This window comes from Malaclemys terrapin, chromosome 9, assembly GCF_027887155.1.
Source record: "Malaclemys terrapin pileata isolate rMalTer1 chromosome 9, rMalTer1.hap1, whole genome shotgun sequence".
In the NCBI taxonomy this organism is placed as follows: Eukaryota; Metazoa; Chordata; order Testudines; family Emydidae; genus Malaclemys; species Malaclemys terrapin.
Window position 1 is genome coordinate 98855108 of NC_071513.1, and position 17415 is coordinate 98872522.

A 17415-nucleotide genomic window follows, 5' to 3' on the forward strand; every position below is an offset into this window, starting at 1 on the left:
CAGAGGGGCTCGCGCCGTCTGGAGCTGCGCGGCTCCGTCCTCCCCATCGCTTCGTGTGCGAGCGGCCCGGCCACGCCTCTTTCCCCTCAGGTAGGCGCGGGCCCGCCCCGCCCCGCCCGCCGGGGGAGTGCGGCCGTTGGCCGGCCGGCCGGAGCGCGAGGCGCTCCCTGGCGTGAGCTCCGGCTGTTGACAGCCCGGCAGCCCCTTCCGGCCGCGCGCTGGTGAGCTGCGCCGGGGCTCCCGCGAGGGCGAGACCGAGACCTAGCCGTGGGGCCGAGCCCGGCGCGGGGCTGCAGGGACGTGTCCCGGCTCTGCAGTGGGGACAGACGCCGGAGCCAGTCAGCGGGGGCCGGACTTGGCTTCCCGCCGGGGGGCGTGTCCGCCGGGGGGCGGGGCGCCGCTCTGTGCTGGGGGGGGCTGGAGAAAGCTGGGCCGCGTTTGGGTGCGGGCCCGTGGCCTCTCTCGGGCTGTCTGAGGCTCGGGGGCTTGTAGCCCCGATCCCTCGGTCAGACTCGGGGGGAGCAGCCGCTGCTCTCCCTGCCCGCCCGTAGCCCTCGTCCCTCCGTGTCCCCAGCCCGCCCTGCTGGGCGGCTCGGTGTGGGGAGCGGCGGTCTTGCTAAGAAATCCATGGAGCCCCCCCGGGCCACTTCACCGAGCTCCTGAGCAGAGGCTGTGAAATGGGTCCCTGAATGAGCCAGTGCTATAAATGTCCGTGGGGCTGAGATCCGTGACCCACAGCCCAAAGACTCCACGCCTGGGACTCTCTGGCCCCTACGTGGTCCTAACAAATTGTGAATCCTTCCCAGGGATGGTGCTCAGCCTGCAATGAAACCTATCGTGTCCCTACAAACGCTATAGCCTTCAGCGCAAAGGGTGTTTTACTGAAATCCACAGATGGTTGATTGGCAGGCCGTTTGCTCAGGTAACATCTGCAGGCCTATGAACGAGCCAGGGACCCTTTCTATAAGGGAACAAGCTTCGTTTTTAAGCTATAACAGGCTTGTTTTGAAGAGTCTGTGGGGATGGTAGAGTGTAATCATGAAAAATTCATATTTGGATGCTTTGTGAATTGCAGCTGCAGAGTGGCATAAATAAACCCCCTTCCCCTGGCAGTCACACACAGGGATGCAGACTAGAGCAGTTCAAGTCATCCTGACAGATATGCCCGGACTTGTTCCTAGAGGGGACTATTTGAGTTACGGGAATCTGACCATTTTGTCTTGTCATAATCCTGGCACTGCAGTTGGGAAGACAGGCTGGCACCAGTGAGAAACATGGAGGGAGAAGCTAATTTTAGAGTGGCAAAGAGTGGGTGTCACATGTGATCCCAAGAAAACTTCAGCATTCTAAAGATTATCATGAAATAAACAGCTGGGCCTGTTTGCAAAAATGACACTGGCATCCAAAAGCCCCAACTGAGCCACTAAACTGGGATGAAAACCAGGATATGAGAGTAAAGGCCATTCCACCAGGTTGGAGGACAGGAGAATGGCCTGAGGGTTACTTGGGGGATCAGGTACATTTCAATAGTAAAAATAGTGGTTACAGCTTTTGTTCTTTAATAACAATGTTCATTATTGCCATGTCAATAGTTCATGCTAACCCTCTCCCTGAGCACTAGTGAAATTGACTATCAACCCTTCCAAATCCAAAGTTCCCTAGTATGGAGGAGAGCAGGCAGAGAGGCATGTTTGCTAAAGGGGATTCTGCTGTTGGCTTTTCCCTTTTACTGCCAGAAAGGGAAGTGAAATCCCAGTGCATCCATAATTTCAGAGGCTTGATTTCTGAGAAGTGATGCAGCAAGTGGGCCTTTCATAGTGGGGCAGATGCAGAGACCTGGTTCTCCTAGGAAACAATTGAGTACTTGCTATGGCTCGGTTTGTTACTTTGGGGCGCTGAGAAGCACTGTAATCCTCTGTGTCTGTTTACCCACACTGTAGCTGGGTGTGACCCTTTATAGGCCAGCAGAGAGGGAGTCTTTGCTCCAGGAGCCTCTAATTTACACTCTAGCATCTTTGTTTAATAATCAGTACAGTGTGGTCAGAAGCAGCTTGGACAAGTAAAAATACCCCTGGACTAGGAGACAAGAAATCAGTTCTTCTCCTGGCACAGACACCTGCTCTCCAACAGCCTTGGCCAAGTCACTTCACTCTCTGCCTCAGTTTCTCGCTGCATCATGGAGATGTACTTTCTTGATCCTAATTCCTACTTTTCTCTTTTGTATTTCTTGCAGATTGGACAGAGAATCTCTGTGGAGGCCTTTGCCCTGCAGGTTGCTACTGCTGTGGTTAGGGTTGCACACCTAAAGGTGAAGGTTGGTGGGTTTGAAAATCCAAGGAAATGTTAGTATGTTGGGCTTTAAGATTTTGACAAATTTTTACAAAAATCTTGTATTTGATAAGAGTAACAGAGCTGTGAAAAACAAGCTCATGAATCCAGTTCCTGCTGGTCTGTGAGTCCTGGGTTTGATCTGAGTCCTTGGGCACCTTTCACTGCCTTCTGGCCTGTTCCTCTTGCTGCTGGTAGTGGAAAGGGCTGGCCTCCCCTGCTTGGAGAAGCACCCCTTACAAAACAGTGCTGCAAGATAGGAAGAGGTCTAGATTCGAGCTCCCCGTGCCCTTCAGATTGTGTAGAGGCCCATTCAGTCAATGGCTCTACCAGTAGAAATCCCATTGTTCCAGTAGGAAAGAGTCACTCAGTGTTGATGTCCCTTGATTACTCTCAACTTCTCAGTTTGTCCACTAACTGTCAAGGCTGTGCTACAAAATGGGTGTTCTAATGAGCTGAAGTTTTAAATCACAAAAGGGGTTCACAAAACAATGGGATTCACAATGACTCAGACATCTCCCTAAACTTTCACATTAGGTATAGTTTTCACCCCTCAGCTCAGAGAGCATCCCCTCCCATCCATCACTGCTCCAGCTCCCATGGGACAGCCCTAGCTGATAACCTACTCCTTCCCTGAACCCTCTCTGGGTCAGCACCATGCATACTGTGGAGTTGTAGGCCCCAAGAACCAGCTTGCTGCAGAGAGGTCAGACATCACACAGCCTTAAAAAAGAGGGATAAAGGGAGGGGTCAGGCATTGATGCACTTGCATGATCCTTACATCCTGGAAAACACTACAGCCTGGGAAAGAGGCTTGCATAGGGACAGCACAGAAGTGTCATAACAGCCTAATATGGAGATACAGACATTCTTGCAGAGGGCTGCAGGGTGTCCTGCCTACATGGGGAGAGAAGGGATGTGTAACCCACCTGAAGCCTCAAGCATAGCAGCTCCTGCCAGAGCCAGGAAACTGATCTGGTCTAGGAATGTACATTCACGTTTCTCTTGTGTCCACACAGCGTGACCCCTGACACTGAACAATGGGGAGACCCAGGAAAAACCCTGACAGCACAGCCTCACCTCATCAGGCTGCAACTGTGCCCAAAGCCACCCCAGCAGCACCCCGTTCCTCTGCCTCCTCTACCCAGGCCAAGACAACACCCACAGCCAGCCGACCTACAAGCACTCAGGCTGCTGCGAGTTCAGGCACCAGCAGGGCACAGACAGATAAGCCAACCAGCAGCACCACTGCCAGAAGAGCCGGGCCAACCTCTTCCCAATCAAGGGCCACTGCAGCACATGGCAGTGATCAAGGAGACACCAAGATAAGCTACAGAGTGACAGCTAAGAACCCCACAGTAACTAGTGGAGGGAAACCTTGCTCCACAACACCTAAAGTACCTGCCGGTGCCATGGGAGGGAGTCAATCCAGCCGCTCTCGGGCCGATACCACTGACCAGGGCAAAGCAAGCAAATTTCCCTCCCTGCTGACAAGAGAAGATATGGTGAAAGTGGAGAGGGAAACCCGGGGCCAGAGGGATAATCCCAAGTGGGATGAGTGGCGGGAAAACCGCATCACAGCCTCAGTCGCACCTAGGATTGCTAACAGCAAGTTTGTCAATGGCAAGAGCTCAGAGGTGCCCCAGTCTTATCTCAAGGCTGTGGTGAGCTCCGGGTCCAAAATGCAGACACCAGCCATGTCCTGGGGCACCCGAAATGAGAAAAAGGCAGTGCAGGCATATGAGGAGCTCCAGTCCAGGAGGACAGGTAAGCCTGTGAAGGTGGAGGAGTGTGGCCTCTTCATTCACCCAGGGAAGGAGTGGCTCGCAGCCAGCCCAGATGGAATTGTCAGAGAAGCAGGTACAGGGAAGCTATTGGAAGTCAAGTGTCCCTATAAGCACAGAGACAAGACAGTGAAAGAGGCCTGTAAGGACACAGCCTTCTGCCTGGAAGCGGATGGTGAGTCCTACTCCTTGAAAAGAAACCATCCCTACTACACTCAGGTGCAGTGTGAGCTGGCAACAACAGGCTTTGACAGGGCTGACTTTGTTGTTCACACCAACAAAGATACAGTCATCACCCCCGTGGACTTTGATGCAGGGTTTTGGGAAAGAACTGAGCCCAAGCTGGAGAAGTTCTACACGGAGGCTGTGATTCCCCACTTGGAGAAGAGAGGCAACTCAGTTTGGGCTAAGGAAGAATAAAGTAATGGGGACATCTGGCCACTACCCCACCAGGGACTTCTGTCTTCACCAGCTGCCATGATAGATTAATTGACTATCTCTGGTTCTGCCCTAGCAGAACTATGGGATCTAGAACATGCCTGCTAAGCCTAGACTCTTCCTTCTTATTTAGATTGTAAGCTCCATGGGGGCAAGGATAGTATCTGCCTTTGTCTCCTAGCAACATGGACAGCCAGCCAATGATTTAATAGTTCTGTCCTAGCTGCAGAACAAATACTCTTGGCATTCGGTGTTCTCTGCACACACATGGAAGCATTAATGCTTCAACATCTGCCTTTAAATTTATGCCAGTGGCTGGGTGCTAGTGCAAATTGCCCTGTCTCTAGGGAAATGGGTTGTTGTACTCAGCCTGTGGAAGGGGGTGGGGTTCCATTTAATGCGCTGGAGTGAAAGTCCTGGACTAAACTTGAATTTTAGTCCCCCAAGGGATCCTTGCTATTGTCAGTGGCAGGCTTGTTGAAGATAAAATGTAAGGTATGGCCTCTAGGGTAGTGGTTCTCAATTTTTTGTACTGGTGATCCTCTTCATATAGCAAGCCTCTGTGTGACACCCCCCCCAAAGTAAAAACACTTGTGTATTCACCCCATTATAAATGCTGGAGGCAAAGTGGGGTTTGGAATGGAGGCTGACAGCTTGTGAATGCCAAGTTTGAGAACCCCTGCTTTACAGGGTAACTAAACTTGTAGGTATGTGCCTTATTGTCAATGCAGCATCACACACAGCTGTTTCTTCCCCTGCTATCTTATATTCACTCTCACCCTCTTTCCCTGAGTGAGGGTAATTGCTAATCATTTTAACAGGCTAACTGCTTGCATTTAAAATAGTTTGGCTTTAGCATCAATCTTTCCCCCAGGAGAATGTGGGGGAAGGGGCTTACATGTCCAGAGTTACTCTTTCAAGCTGCCTGCAAACTCAGCATTAGTTACTTGGTTCACCCTTGAATGATTAACACCACAACCAAGAGATTTCCTAGACTTTTTTTTAATGAAAGTTTCTCTAGTAGCAGACCATATCATATGCATAACAGCAGTATGGAGAGGTGCCTTGGTGTTTGAAATCACTGTTTTGTTCAAATCAATCCTATTTTGGAAATTAAAATCTCTCTAAACAAAACATTCATTTTTTAGGTGTATTTTTTGAGAGATTTTTAGAAGAGGCTAGAGCTTGAGCTCTAAGTAACCACAGAGGCCAGGTGAGGGCATGTGAGGGATGTCAAGTCACACTAAGATAGGGCTGGTGTTTTGACATGCTTCCACAGATATGCTCAGCAGTGTGGTAGCAGGGGGTTGTGCCTGTCTCCCAGTTAAGGGATGCTTTCTCTTAGGGGAGGGAGATGCCCCATTTTCCTTTCTACAGCACCATGGGTGTCAAACCACTGCCATGTAATCGATAGTGCATTGCACTATTCAAAGAGTTAAAGAAAAACAGCAAGCCTGTTTGCATCACAGATGAGGAAAGATGCCATCAGTCCTGGCTAGAATCTCTCACCCCACCTGACTAGCACAGATGGTCTAATCCTAGATTTTAGTACCCTAGCTAATTCTCACCTTTTCAAGGGGGAGACTGTCCAACCCTGACCCCTCTGAGAGCCCTGGTGTTCTACCTACTCCTTACCCTATATTTCTCTTTGCTCAGTGTCCCTGAGTTAACACCTCTTACTTCTCCAGAGCACCAGGCTTGTACTCTGTGTTAGATTTTTAATTCCCCAGCATCCACCAAATTCTCAAAGACGACTCCATGGTAGAAAGGACAGGGCTAGTGGCTCTTTGCACAGCCAAAGGAAATATTCACTGAAACTTACATAAGGGGAGTTACAGGTGAGGTCATGAAACAATAAGGCCACAAGGGTTATGGCAAAAGTACTTTATTATATACATCTTACTCCACCCACACTCCCAAGAATTTGCTATCTTACATAATTTCAATAAAAGTTACTACAAACTATAAAAGTGTAAAGCATTTCAGGGGCCTAGACTTCCCCCCCCAGGAGAGGGATACAAGGAGCAAACCCTCCCAGAGGGACAGTGCTGACTGATGAAGATGTCTCAGGGCAGCCAAGTACACAAGTTTGGAAAAATAGGAATTGTGATCTTAGGTTCCTTTCATTTCCCCCCACCCCAAGAGTCAGAATGCCTCCAGCACAGGGGGAGCAGCATCTTTGAAATGCAGTATAGAAGGTGCAGAAGGCACATGGGTCTGGTTCTTTGGTGGGTGGGGGGTAAAAGGAGAATTAGAAGATGGAATTTAATACTTAGTGCATGTAGAACCCCCAGCGACCAGCCAGCTCAGTCATGTCCTCCTTGAGAGAGAGAGAGAAGACCAAGTATCCTGTCTAGAACTGTAAAGGTGTGCTCATAACAGGCACATCCAATCTAAGAGGCAACAATTTGCATAGTGGATGAGGCTCAAGGCAAAAGATCCCATGTGTCTGTATGAGACACTAACATTCCTCAAACTTCACCGAGGAGCCTAGACTGCTAACACTGGAGAATTCTTCAGGGGATTGGACAATCCAGATAAAAGTTTCACTTTCTTTCTGCTCTGTCAATTTTGTTCACATCCACCACACCTTCACCAAGGGTGCTTCCTGGGCGACAGCCCAGTGCACAACAGCAGGGAAAGTCCTGAGAGCCATCGCCGAGGGTCTGCTTGTGGACTCTCCCGAGTTTCCAAAGGTTCTCTCCCCCCCGCCAACTGTTTTGGGCTCCTGCCCAAACTCCTTAAGTCCCCTCATACAAGAGACTACAGTGCAACTGGAAGTTTGGGAGCAGAGGACTCCATTTTACAGTTTAGCAAGAATTGTTTTATAATTTTCTAAACATCTGTTACAAATTATTTACAGTCACTCCATTAATATTTACAGTAACCACATTCTGCCCCTCTCTTCCCAACCTCTGAAGCTAGTGAGTGCAGTCAGATCAAGAGGCTACTATTGCTTACTCCACATGCAGCAAGTTTGAAGGCAGGGGTGCTCAATTCAGGTCCTGGGGCAGATGTCCACATCACTATAATTGATGGGCTATGACAGCACAGAGGACAACTTCCTTTTTCCCCCCCAAGAGAGTCACTCCAGAGCATGGTTTGTAGAGGGAGAAGCTTGTGCACTCAACAAACCAGACACAGACCAGATTAAAGATAACATTAGTCTGGGGGAGAAGGGGGGCACTAGCCACCTGACAACTTTCACCAGCACTAAACTCACTCTTAGGAGGTTGTCCCATGAAAGGAATTGGGCACCAGTGGGATAACAACCACCCTTGGGATAAGTCTAAGCAGCCCCCATACCAGAGGGTAACTACTTGGACTAGGCTCTCCTGGATTGCCTGGGGGAAAAGGCACTGAGCCCCGTGTGTATTACAACAGGAAGGTTTCTGGCTGACCTACTGCACTGGATTCCATTGAGACACTTCTCCTGCTGGGCCCCACTGCACTGGCAAAACTGATGTCTCAGCTGCATAGTTTACATGATCCCCACAAGAGAAAGATTATTCCTCCTGGAGTGAGTCTCAACGTGCCAGCTTCCTGGAGCTGGAAGTACAGGGGGCATGCCCAGCACAAATGCTCCCACTTTCCAGTGCCACAGGCCTCCTATAGTCACTGTGCATCGATTGTCTAGCCAACTTGGGCTACAGTCTTAGAACAAAGGGCCCCCGCCCACAATCACCATCTCTCAGGGGGAGAGGATCAGTCACAGAAGCGTTTGCGGGGCACTGTCCTGGCTCGGTTTGAGCGACGGATCTCTTGTTTGGCGTCACGGCATCTCTGGCAGATGAAGACCTCAGGCACATTGGATTTGCGAATCTTGGCACAAGAGAGATGGATCCAGGTGGTGCATTCATTACACTCTATCATGGGTCTCCCTGCAAAGGGCTTCAGGCAGAAGCAGGTTATCAGGTCCCAAGCATCATCCTCTGGGCAGGGGAGAGACAGACCTCCATCAGAAAATGCCAGACAAGCCCAGTTTATAGCATAAGATTTTGCACACAGGAAGGCTGTATACATTGTCCCAGGAGCATGAAGGCCTAGAGGGATCAGCACCAACCCCCACAGACAATTAGTGATCAGCTCTGAAAGAAACCCAGTCCTGTCCTATGCTGGCCTGAATTCCCCTCTGTCTGGTTCAATCCCCACCCATTTCAGGAAGAAGCCCAGCGGCAAAGCAAGACCCCCTGCTCCCCGTGCTAGAGAGGCTGCCAGTACCACACATAATGGGGTCCCACTCACCTTCTGATTTGGTGTTGGGAGGTGCCACTGTGAATTCCACAGGTGAAGCTGCAAAAGGGAAAAAGAGCAATTAAAACCAGTCAAATGGTTAGTTTGAGAGAGTCTCCCAAGCTGAAGAATGAGTCTGGCTCTAGCACTGTTTTCATCAGGAGAAAGGAGGACTCTGACAGGCTGAGGCCCAACACCTTGACTCTATGCTTTGCAGTTCCCCTACTTCACCTCTTGTTGGGTGAGGTGAGGACTCCAGTAGCTGTGGGCTCCCCACAAAGCCAGAGAACCTACAGGTCCTCCAGCTGAAAGACAGCAAGGTGCTGAGCATTGGAACATGATGCAGCTTTGCAGTGAGAACAAAGCATTGACATAACCACCTATCCAGACCAGGGACATCTGCCCCACTTTTCCTTCGGACTCCTCCACACTCCCCATACAAACTAGCTTGGAAGCTTACAATTGAGCTGGGAGCTGACACTGCTTGTACCCTCCTCCTCTTTGCTTTGATCCAAGGTATTCTGACAGCTGGAGCTCCTCCTCTCCTCAGGGCATGATTCCTGCTCCTTTGGTCGAAAGTAGCCTCCTACTGGCACTTCACTCCCTTGAACCCCACATGTCCAGTCCTTTTCTTCCTTCATGAACTCCTCCAACAGGGATTTGGGTCGGAGCTCACCAGCTGGGACAACCAAGGACTCAAGACATTTTCTCATTACATAAGGCGCCTGCTCCTCTAGTACAGCGGACTCTTTCCTTTGCTGTTGAACATCACTTAAATTCTTCGTGCCAGCCAGCGTCACCTTCTGTTCCATCTCTTGATCCAAGATGAGCTTCTTTGCAGACAGTTTCTTCTTCTTGGTTTGCTGGGGCCGGGCTGCATAGAAACTGCTGGGGAAGTCAGGGCAGTTCAGGAACAGGTTGCCCCCTTTGTACTTGGCATTTCTGATCCTCCCCTCATCTGACAGTACTTGGGAATCAGAGGAATGGGATGAGGCCCAGCTGTCACTATCCTGAGTGCTGCCTGTGCTGTTCTGGGGACTCATGCTGCCTCCAAGTGTCCAGGGTTCATTCTGCAAGGACAAAGAAAAGTACATAGGATCTGCACAGGACTACACCACAGATGTGATGTTCTTGGAGTGATTGGGGGAGGGAAGGAGACATGAGCGGAGGAATGACACAGCAGGAAGTCCCCAAACCTCAATGCCAAGAAAGACAGGAGAGGTGCCAGGTCTGTCTCCCAGGACATTGGCCCCTTCACACAACACTAAACAATGGCACAACGCACACACCAATCTGTTTTACCTCCTCGGGGTAGGGGATGTAGCCAGCATAGGCCAACACGAAGGTGCAGAACTGGTTGAAGTCCTCCACGGTTCTTTGTCTTTTTTGTGGTGGCTGCAAAAAATGACATTTTATTGATTAGAGTCTCTACCTCCAACCTCAGACTTGATGGCTAGAAAAAAAATTGACGAAACATTGCCAGCTTGGCCTTTTAACTACAGACAATGACTAAATCTTATGCTACAAGATATCATTGTGGGAGTCAGAAAGGACTGGGTGTGCAACACCAGCCACCAAGTAACTCCATTACACGTCTAGCACATGCAGCCCTTGAATGCCTGTGCAACATTCCCCACAACCAACCCGCACACAGTCCCAGACTGCCTGAACACCACCACAGAAGCCTGCAGTGCCCAGCCCACCACGATGACCCTCCTTTCTCCCAAACCAACCCACACATTCAGCATGCCTAGATGTGTCAAGTATCAGAGGGGTAGCCGTGTTAGTCTGAATCTGTAAAAAGCAATAGAGGGTCCTGTGGCACCTTTGAGACTAACAGAAGTATAGGGAGCATAAGCTTTCAGGGGTAAGAACCTCACTTCTTCAGATGCAAGTCTCTTGCATCTGAAGAAGTGAGGTTCTTACCCACGAAAGCTTATGCTCCCTATACTTCTGTTAGTCTCAAAGGTGCCACAGGACCCTCTATTGCTTTTTACAGCATGCCTAGATGTTCCCCTTCAAAGATACACCCAGAACCTGCAGCCATAGCCCATGCTGGCACCCCCACCACATCAAATCTACATGCACACAATGTGTAGAAAGGAAATATTTGAATATTGAGTTTCTACAAGGTTTCTAAACAGGGTGAACCCCTGAAGTTGTGGAAGAGCCCCCTGCAATGAGCTCCATTTATCTGCAGTCACAGGACTGGGATGTTTGTGGCAGGGACCATGATCTAGCCTAAGGAAATCCTGCTCTGAGATCCAGTGGGAAGGATAACAGGCCCCTACACAATTAACAAAGGAGAGTTCAGACAAAGCCTTGAGCATTGGACTCTAGGGAACCATCCTGCCCTGATTCCTGAGTCTACAGCTCTATGGAGGGGAATCAGAACAGCTGTGCCACCATGACAGGGGCACCTGAGAAGAGTTTCCTCTCAGGACAATCAAGTTGCCCGTTATGGAACTCCAGAGTCCTACACAAAACAGCCTCTTGCACCCACCTCCTTCAAGGCAAAGGGAAATGAAAGCACTGGAGCCAATCCCAGCCAGCACAGGGACACTTATCTGACTGACTGACTGGGGATAGGCCATATGGGCACAATGCTACCATTTATTTCAGCCAGGCAGTCCATGCCAGCTATCCAAGGGCAGTGAAAACTCACGGCTGAGCCTGAGTCAACACCAGCAGCTTGGAGGCCCCCTCCCTGCTGGTCTGCAGGCATTAACACTTGGAGCTACCAGAAAGTCCAACTCTCCAACCCCTCAATCCCAACTCTGAAGGGCGGTACCCCAAAGAGCAGAGGAGGAAGTTCATGATAAACACTGAGGGAAGCCTGAAATTTCTACAGTCCAGGGCCTGGTCACATCCCAACCCCAGAGGTCTGACTCCACCCAACCACCCCTCTTCCCCAAGGGCTGAAGGACAATCACTTCCAGCCATAGGGAGGGGCACCTGCCTCCTGGAGAGCAGGGGGAGAGGCCTTTACTGCCTATGGTGGGTGGGAGGAGCCAACCATCGCTGGCAGGGTTGGAAAGAGCATCCCCCCACCCCCTTACTGGCATGAAGGAAAGAGCAGAGAGCATGCCCAGGGCTACAGAAAGCTAACTTCCTTCAGCCACACACACTCCTCCCAATGCCCAGACCCCCCCCCCCCACACACACACTGCCCAAAGCTTAGCCCCACATGCTCCCCAGTGCCCAGACCCCCGACACACACACACACACTGCCCAAAGCTTAGCCCCACATGCTCCCCAGTGCCCAGACCCCCGACACACACACACACTGCCCAAAGCTTAGCCCCACATGCTCCCCAGTGCCCAGACCCCCCCCCCACACACACACTGCCCAAAGCTTAGCCCCACATGCTCCCCAGTGCCCAGACCCCCCCCCACACACACACTGCCCAAAGCTTAGCCCCACATGCTCCCCAGTGCCCAGACCCCCCCCCACACACACACTGCCCAAAGCTTAGCCCCACATGCTCCCCAGTGCCCAGACCCCCCCCACACACACACACACACTCCTCCCAGTGCTCAGACCGCCCCCCCCCCCCCCCACACACACACAGCTGACACCTCCTGCGGAAGGGGCAGGCAATGGAAAAGCCTGTTAGCTGCGGCACCCAAGCCCGATCCACCGGGGGGGCCCGCTCGGCCAGGGCAGAGCACCCCAACGGAGGAGTCCCATTATGGAGGGTAGAGACAGGCTGAGCCTGAGCCCGGCACCTTCCATGAGGAGCAGCCCCCGAGCCGCCCTCCGCCCACAGCCTGAGATGGAGCGAGAAGTCCGGGGGGGGGAGTCCCTCCCGCCCCCGATATCTGATCCCGCCCAAGATGGCGCCCGCGCAGCACTCCCGGTCCTGCCCTGAGCCGGCCCCCCGCGGGGTCACTCCCCGCCGCAGGAGCGGCCCGGCGGATCCTCCGGAGGGAGCCGAGTAGGGGCGGGGGCAGGCAGGCGCCGGAACACCCCTCCTCCTCCTCCTCCTCCAAAACGTGCGGCGGCACCCACTGCCCTTCGGGGTTCCCCCCAGATACACCCCCCAGCCCCCCAGATACATCCCCGGCACAGAGCCCCCCCCACCCCCCAGATACACCCCCCAGCAAACAGCCCCCCGCCCCTCAGATACATCCCCGGCACAGAGCCCCCCCACCCCCCAGATACACCCCCCAGCAAACAGCCCCCCGCCCCTCAGATACATCCCCGGCACAGAGCCCCCCCCACCCCCCAGATACACCCCCCAGCAAACAGCCCCCCGCCCCTCAGATACATCCCCGGCACAGAGCCCCCCACCCCCCAGATACACCCCCCAGCAAACAGCCCTCCCCGCCCCCCAGATACATCCCCGGCACACAGTCCCCAGAGCCCCCCTCCCCCGGACACACTGTCCCTCAGAGCCCCTCCCCGTCCCCCAGATACACCCCCGGCACAGAGCCCCCCCACCCCCCAGATACATCCCCCAGCAAACAGCCCCCGCCCCCCAGATACATCCCGGCACAGAGCCCCCCCCACCCCCCAGTAAACAGCCCCCCCGCCCCTCAGATACATCCCCGGCACACAGTCCCCAGAGCCCCCAGCCAACAGCTCCCCCGCCCCCCAGATACACCCCCCAGCAAACAGCCCCCCCGCCCCCCAGATACATCCCCAGCACACAGTCCCCAGAGCCCCCCGCCCCCCAGATACACCCCCCAGCAAACAGCCCCCCGCCCCCCAGATACATCCCCCAGCAAACAGCCCTCCCGCCCCCCAGATACATCCCCGGCACAGAGCCCCCCGCCCCCCAGATACGCCCGCCCCCCAGATACATCCCCCAGCAAACAGCCCCCCGCCCCCCAGATACATCCCCAGCACACAGTCCCCAGAGCCCCCCGCCCCCCAGATACACCCCCCAGCAAACAGCCCCCCGCCCCTCAGATACATCCCCGGCACAGAGCCCCCCACCCCCCAGATACACCCCCCAGCAAACAGCCCCCCGCCCCCCAGATACATCCCCCAGCAAACAGCCCTCCCGCCCCCCAGATACATCCCCGGCACAGAGCCCCCCGCCCCCCAGATACGCCCGCCCCCCAGATACATCCCCCAGCAAACAGCCCCCCGCCCCCCAGATACATCCCCGGCACACAGTCCCCAGAGCCCCCCGCCCCCGGACACACTGTCCCCCAGAGCCCCTCCCCGCCCCCCAGCACAGAGTCCCCAGAGCCCCCCGCCCCTCAGATACACCCCCCCAGCAAACAGCCCCCCGCCCCTCAGATACACCCCCCAGCCCCCCAGATACATCCCCGGCACACAGTCCCCAGAGCCTCCCGCCCCCCAGATACACCCCCGACACAAAGCTCCCCCACCCCCCAGATACACCCCCGGCACAGAGCCCCCCCCCCACTCCCCAGATACACCCCCCCAGCAAACAGCCCCCCGCCCCCGGACACACTGTCCCCCAGAGCCCCTCCCCACCCCTCAGATACACCCCCGGCACACAGCCCCCCCGGTAAACAGCCTCTCCAGTAAACAGGCCCCCAGAGCCCGGCAAGCGGCCCCTAAAACCCCTCCGGTAAACAGCCCCCCGGCACTCAGTCCTACCCCCTCCCGTCCCCCAGCCCCGGCACAGCACCCCTCCCGTCCCCCCCCTCAGATACACCCCCGGCACTCAGTCCCCCCAAATCCCCCCGCCCCTCAGATACACCCCCGGCACAGCCCCCCGCCCCCCTGTCCCCCAGAGCGCCCCCCCCGGCACTCAGCCCCCCAGAGCCCCCCCGCCCCTCAGATACACCCCCAGCACTCAGCCCCCCCCGGGTAAACAGCCTCTCCAATAAACAGGCCCCCAAAGCCCGGCACACAACCCCCCCTCCCCCCACCCGAGACTCTCCCCAGTGCCCCCGACACACAACCCCCCCCCCGCCTCCCCCCGGAGCCCGGCGAGGCAAACAGCGTCTCCCCCCCACACACACACCTCCCTCAGCCCCCCCTTGCGACCCCCAAAACCCGGACCAGCGCGATCCGCCTCGCTCCACAGCCCCCTCTCCGGCCGGCTCGGCCCGCTGGCCCCCCACCCCCCCAAAGCCAAACCCAGCACACAAAGAGCCCCCCCCGGCACACGCCTCCCCCCGGCACACGGCTGAGTCCTGCTCCCGTCTCCCGAGCGTGCCACGCAGCCCCCCCCAGCTCGCCCGCGCCTCACCCTGCCCCCCGCTCCAGAGCTTGGCATACAGCCCCCCCCGGCGGCCCGCCACGCCGCCCCTCCCCTCCCCTCCCCTCGAGCCGGGCACGCAGGGTCCGGGTCCCCCCGGCGCCCCCTCCCCGGCAGCCCGAGCCGCCCCGCCCCCACAGCCCGAGCGCCCGGCGCCCGCTCCCCGCCGCCCGCCTCGCCTCACCTCCTCGGGTCCGGGGGAGCCGGGGCTGGCACCTGCAGGGGGCGAGGCGGGGGGCCAGCGATCGGCGCGCGGGGGCGACCCGGAGCCCGGCCGCCTCCCACCTGCGAGCTCGTCGCCGCTCATCCCGCCGGAGCCCCGGGGCGCGGCGGGCGCGGGTGCCGGCTGGGGCTGGGGCTGGGCGCGGCGCGGGGAGCGGAGCGGGCTGGCTGCCTTGCTCCGGGGCGCGGGTCTCGGGGGCGCGGGCACCGCTCTGTCCCCGCCGCCGGCTCCCCGCTCGCTCCCTCCCGCTCCTCGCCGACGCTGGAGCCCCGCCCGGCCGCTCCGGGGGGCGGGGGCGGAACCACCTGGTGGCGGGGAAGGGGGAGGAGGGGCCTGGAGCCGGCACAGGGCGGGGAGGCGCCCCGGCCCCTCGGCACTTGGACTCGCCCGTCAGCTGAGCTGCAGACCCGCGGCCTCCCCCGCCGCCAGCGGCCCGGGCGGGCCCTCCCGCCTGTTCCCGTCCCCAGCGCCTGGGGCAGCGCCCGCCCCCCGCGAACCTGGCGGGGGATCCGGCTCCGGAGCCCGGGCGGCGGGGGGAGGGAGCTCAGGCCTCTCCCGCTGCCCCCGGCTCGGGCTCATTGCAGCTGGCAAGGGGCCCTCCCTCCCTCCCGCCGGCCGGCCGCACGAGGGAAAGGGGAGGAGGGGCTGCTGGGGGCCCAGCCCCTATCCCTCCTAGCTCCCCCTCCGCACACGCGACCCCGGCCCGGGAACCCCCTTCCCCCGTGACGGGATGGGACTTCACCCTTGCAACTGAGAGGTTTTGCCCAGAAAACCTTTGACTGCTGTGCAACCGTTCCCCCAAACACCTACTCGGAGACTTGTAAAGCCAACACAGGCTGGAGTTAGCAGAAAATGCCCTAACTGCCTAAAGAGCTGCTGGGGGAACTAGTCCCCCCCCCCCCATTTCCTAACATACGGGTAGGGAGCAGGAGAGCAGTAAAATCCCCCAGAAAAGGATGAGAGCAGCAGAGCTGGGCTGTATTTTCAACAGGGCTGCACTCTTACCAAGGGGATCACAACCAGGCTAGAACTGAAGTGGGCCACATGTGGCAGGAATCCGAGTATAAGGCTGGGGGTAGAGTCATTCAAGAGGGCTGTATGCAGGATTTTTGTTGTTATTTTTTAAGGGAGTTTATTTATTTATTTTAAAAAGCAGGTGTCACCTGTCTTTACCACAGCATGGAACATACTGCCCAAGGCAGCCACTGCAAACGTACCATTGCAACAGCACAGGAGTGCTAATCAAGTAATTAAGAACTAGCCCCCAAAAGTAAACAAATGTTAAAATTAAGAGAAGACTAAGTGATTCCCCCACCCACTTCCAGGATAAAGATGCCAGCCTTGAGGAGTCTCCCTCCAGCAGATCTGATGTCCCTAAAGACAAAGGGAGAGCATAGCCGCAACACAGTACTGAGAGTCCCAGGCCAACCACCCAACTAGCTAGAGCTGTTAAGGCAATCCAGTAGCAGGGGTGACTGCTTGCTGGAGAAGGCGCTAGGTACAAGTGTGGACTGATAGTGAAGCCCTTTCTTTGAGCACTAAGGTAGGGAAAGCTCAAACTGCACAGGGGTCTGAGCTCATCCGTGAAGGGCAAGATGGGTCCTAGTTGAGACTGAAGACTTCATAGCATGTTTATCCCCATCCCTGTGTCAAGCACATGAAGAAGGCATGTGGGAGTGGTCAGGCTGCTATCAAAACCCCCTGACTACAGAGGAGAGAACGGCTCCCCTCCCGCCGGCTGCTTCCTTTCTTAGTGTCTTTTGTAGCACTGAGGCTGCAATTGACACTCAGCAGAGCATGGTGCTTTGATGAAAACTCTCCCAGTGAGCCTCAGGAAGCTAGGTTCATCCGAACATCACTAGCATCAAGTCCCAGCACTCTTGGGCAGCTCCAGCTGTTCCCGTAACATTTTACCCTTCTCAGCACTAGCCGTGCCAGCAGGCTGAAAAAGGCCTGTTTGTTTCCCCAGGGCTACGTCTCTTCACTGTACGGCCACTACCGTGGCAGATGCAGACCAAACATTTGCTACTGATGGTGCTGCAAGGACAGTTTGAAGGTGCCACATACTCTTGCCATAAAGAAAACACTGGAATTTCACAAGCAACCTGGACTTGACTGGAAGGCAGGGACGTGACAGAGGATACCCAACCCCTGCTTTGGCATGTTCTGGAAGAAGAGCCATAGCTCCTTAGCTAACCCTGGTCTAGGAGGAACTGATGGAGGG

At 55.7% G+C, this 17415-nt stretch overlaps 2 protein-coding genes across 8 annotated transcripts; one reads left to right on the top strand and one right to left on the bottom strand.

The window, feature by feature from the left end:
* Nucleotides 1-5686, top strand: LOC128843106 (uncharacterized). Of its 7 annotated transcripts, none has more exons than XM_054039652.1 (4): nucleotides 10-90; nucleotides 807-922; nucleotides 2234-2314; nucleotides 3348-5686. In XM_054039652.1, the coding sequence occupies exon 4, from the start codon at nucleotides 3369-3371 to the stop codon at nucleotides 4530-4532; it is 1164 nt and encodes a 387-aa protein (XP_053895627.1). In that variant the 5' UTR covers nucleotides 10-90; nucleotides 807-922; nucleotides 2234-2314; nucleotides 3348-3368; the 3' UTR covers nucleotides 4533-5686. The 7 variants fall into 7 exon arrangements, with proteins under 7 accessions (XP_053895629.1, XP_053895625.1, XP_053895626.1 ...); XM_054039656.1 differs by having other exon boundaries at nucleotides 2234-2308; XM_054039653.1 differs by lacking the exon at nucleotides 10-90 and adding an exon at nucleotides 136-221.
* A 733-nt stretch (nucleotides 5687-6419) lies between these two features.
* Nucleotides 6420-15453, bottom strand: LOC128843107 (PHD finger protein 13-like). Its single transcript, XM_054039658.1, has 5 exons — nucleotides 15153-15453; nucleotides 10086-10178; nucleotides 9244-9853; nucleotides 8796-8843; nucleotides 6420-8482 (listed from the first exon to the last, which is right to left on the bottom strand). Exons 1-5 carry the CDS (start codon nucleotides 15273-15275, stop codon nucleotides 8256-8258), a joined length of 1101 nt encoding a protein of 366 aa, XP_053895633.1. The 5' UTR covers nucleotides 15276-15453; the 3' UTR covers nucleotides 6420-8255.
* Between the last annotated feature and the right edge of the window lie 1962 nt (nucleotides 15454-17415).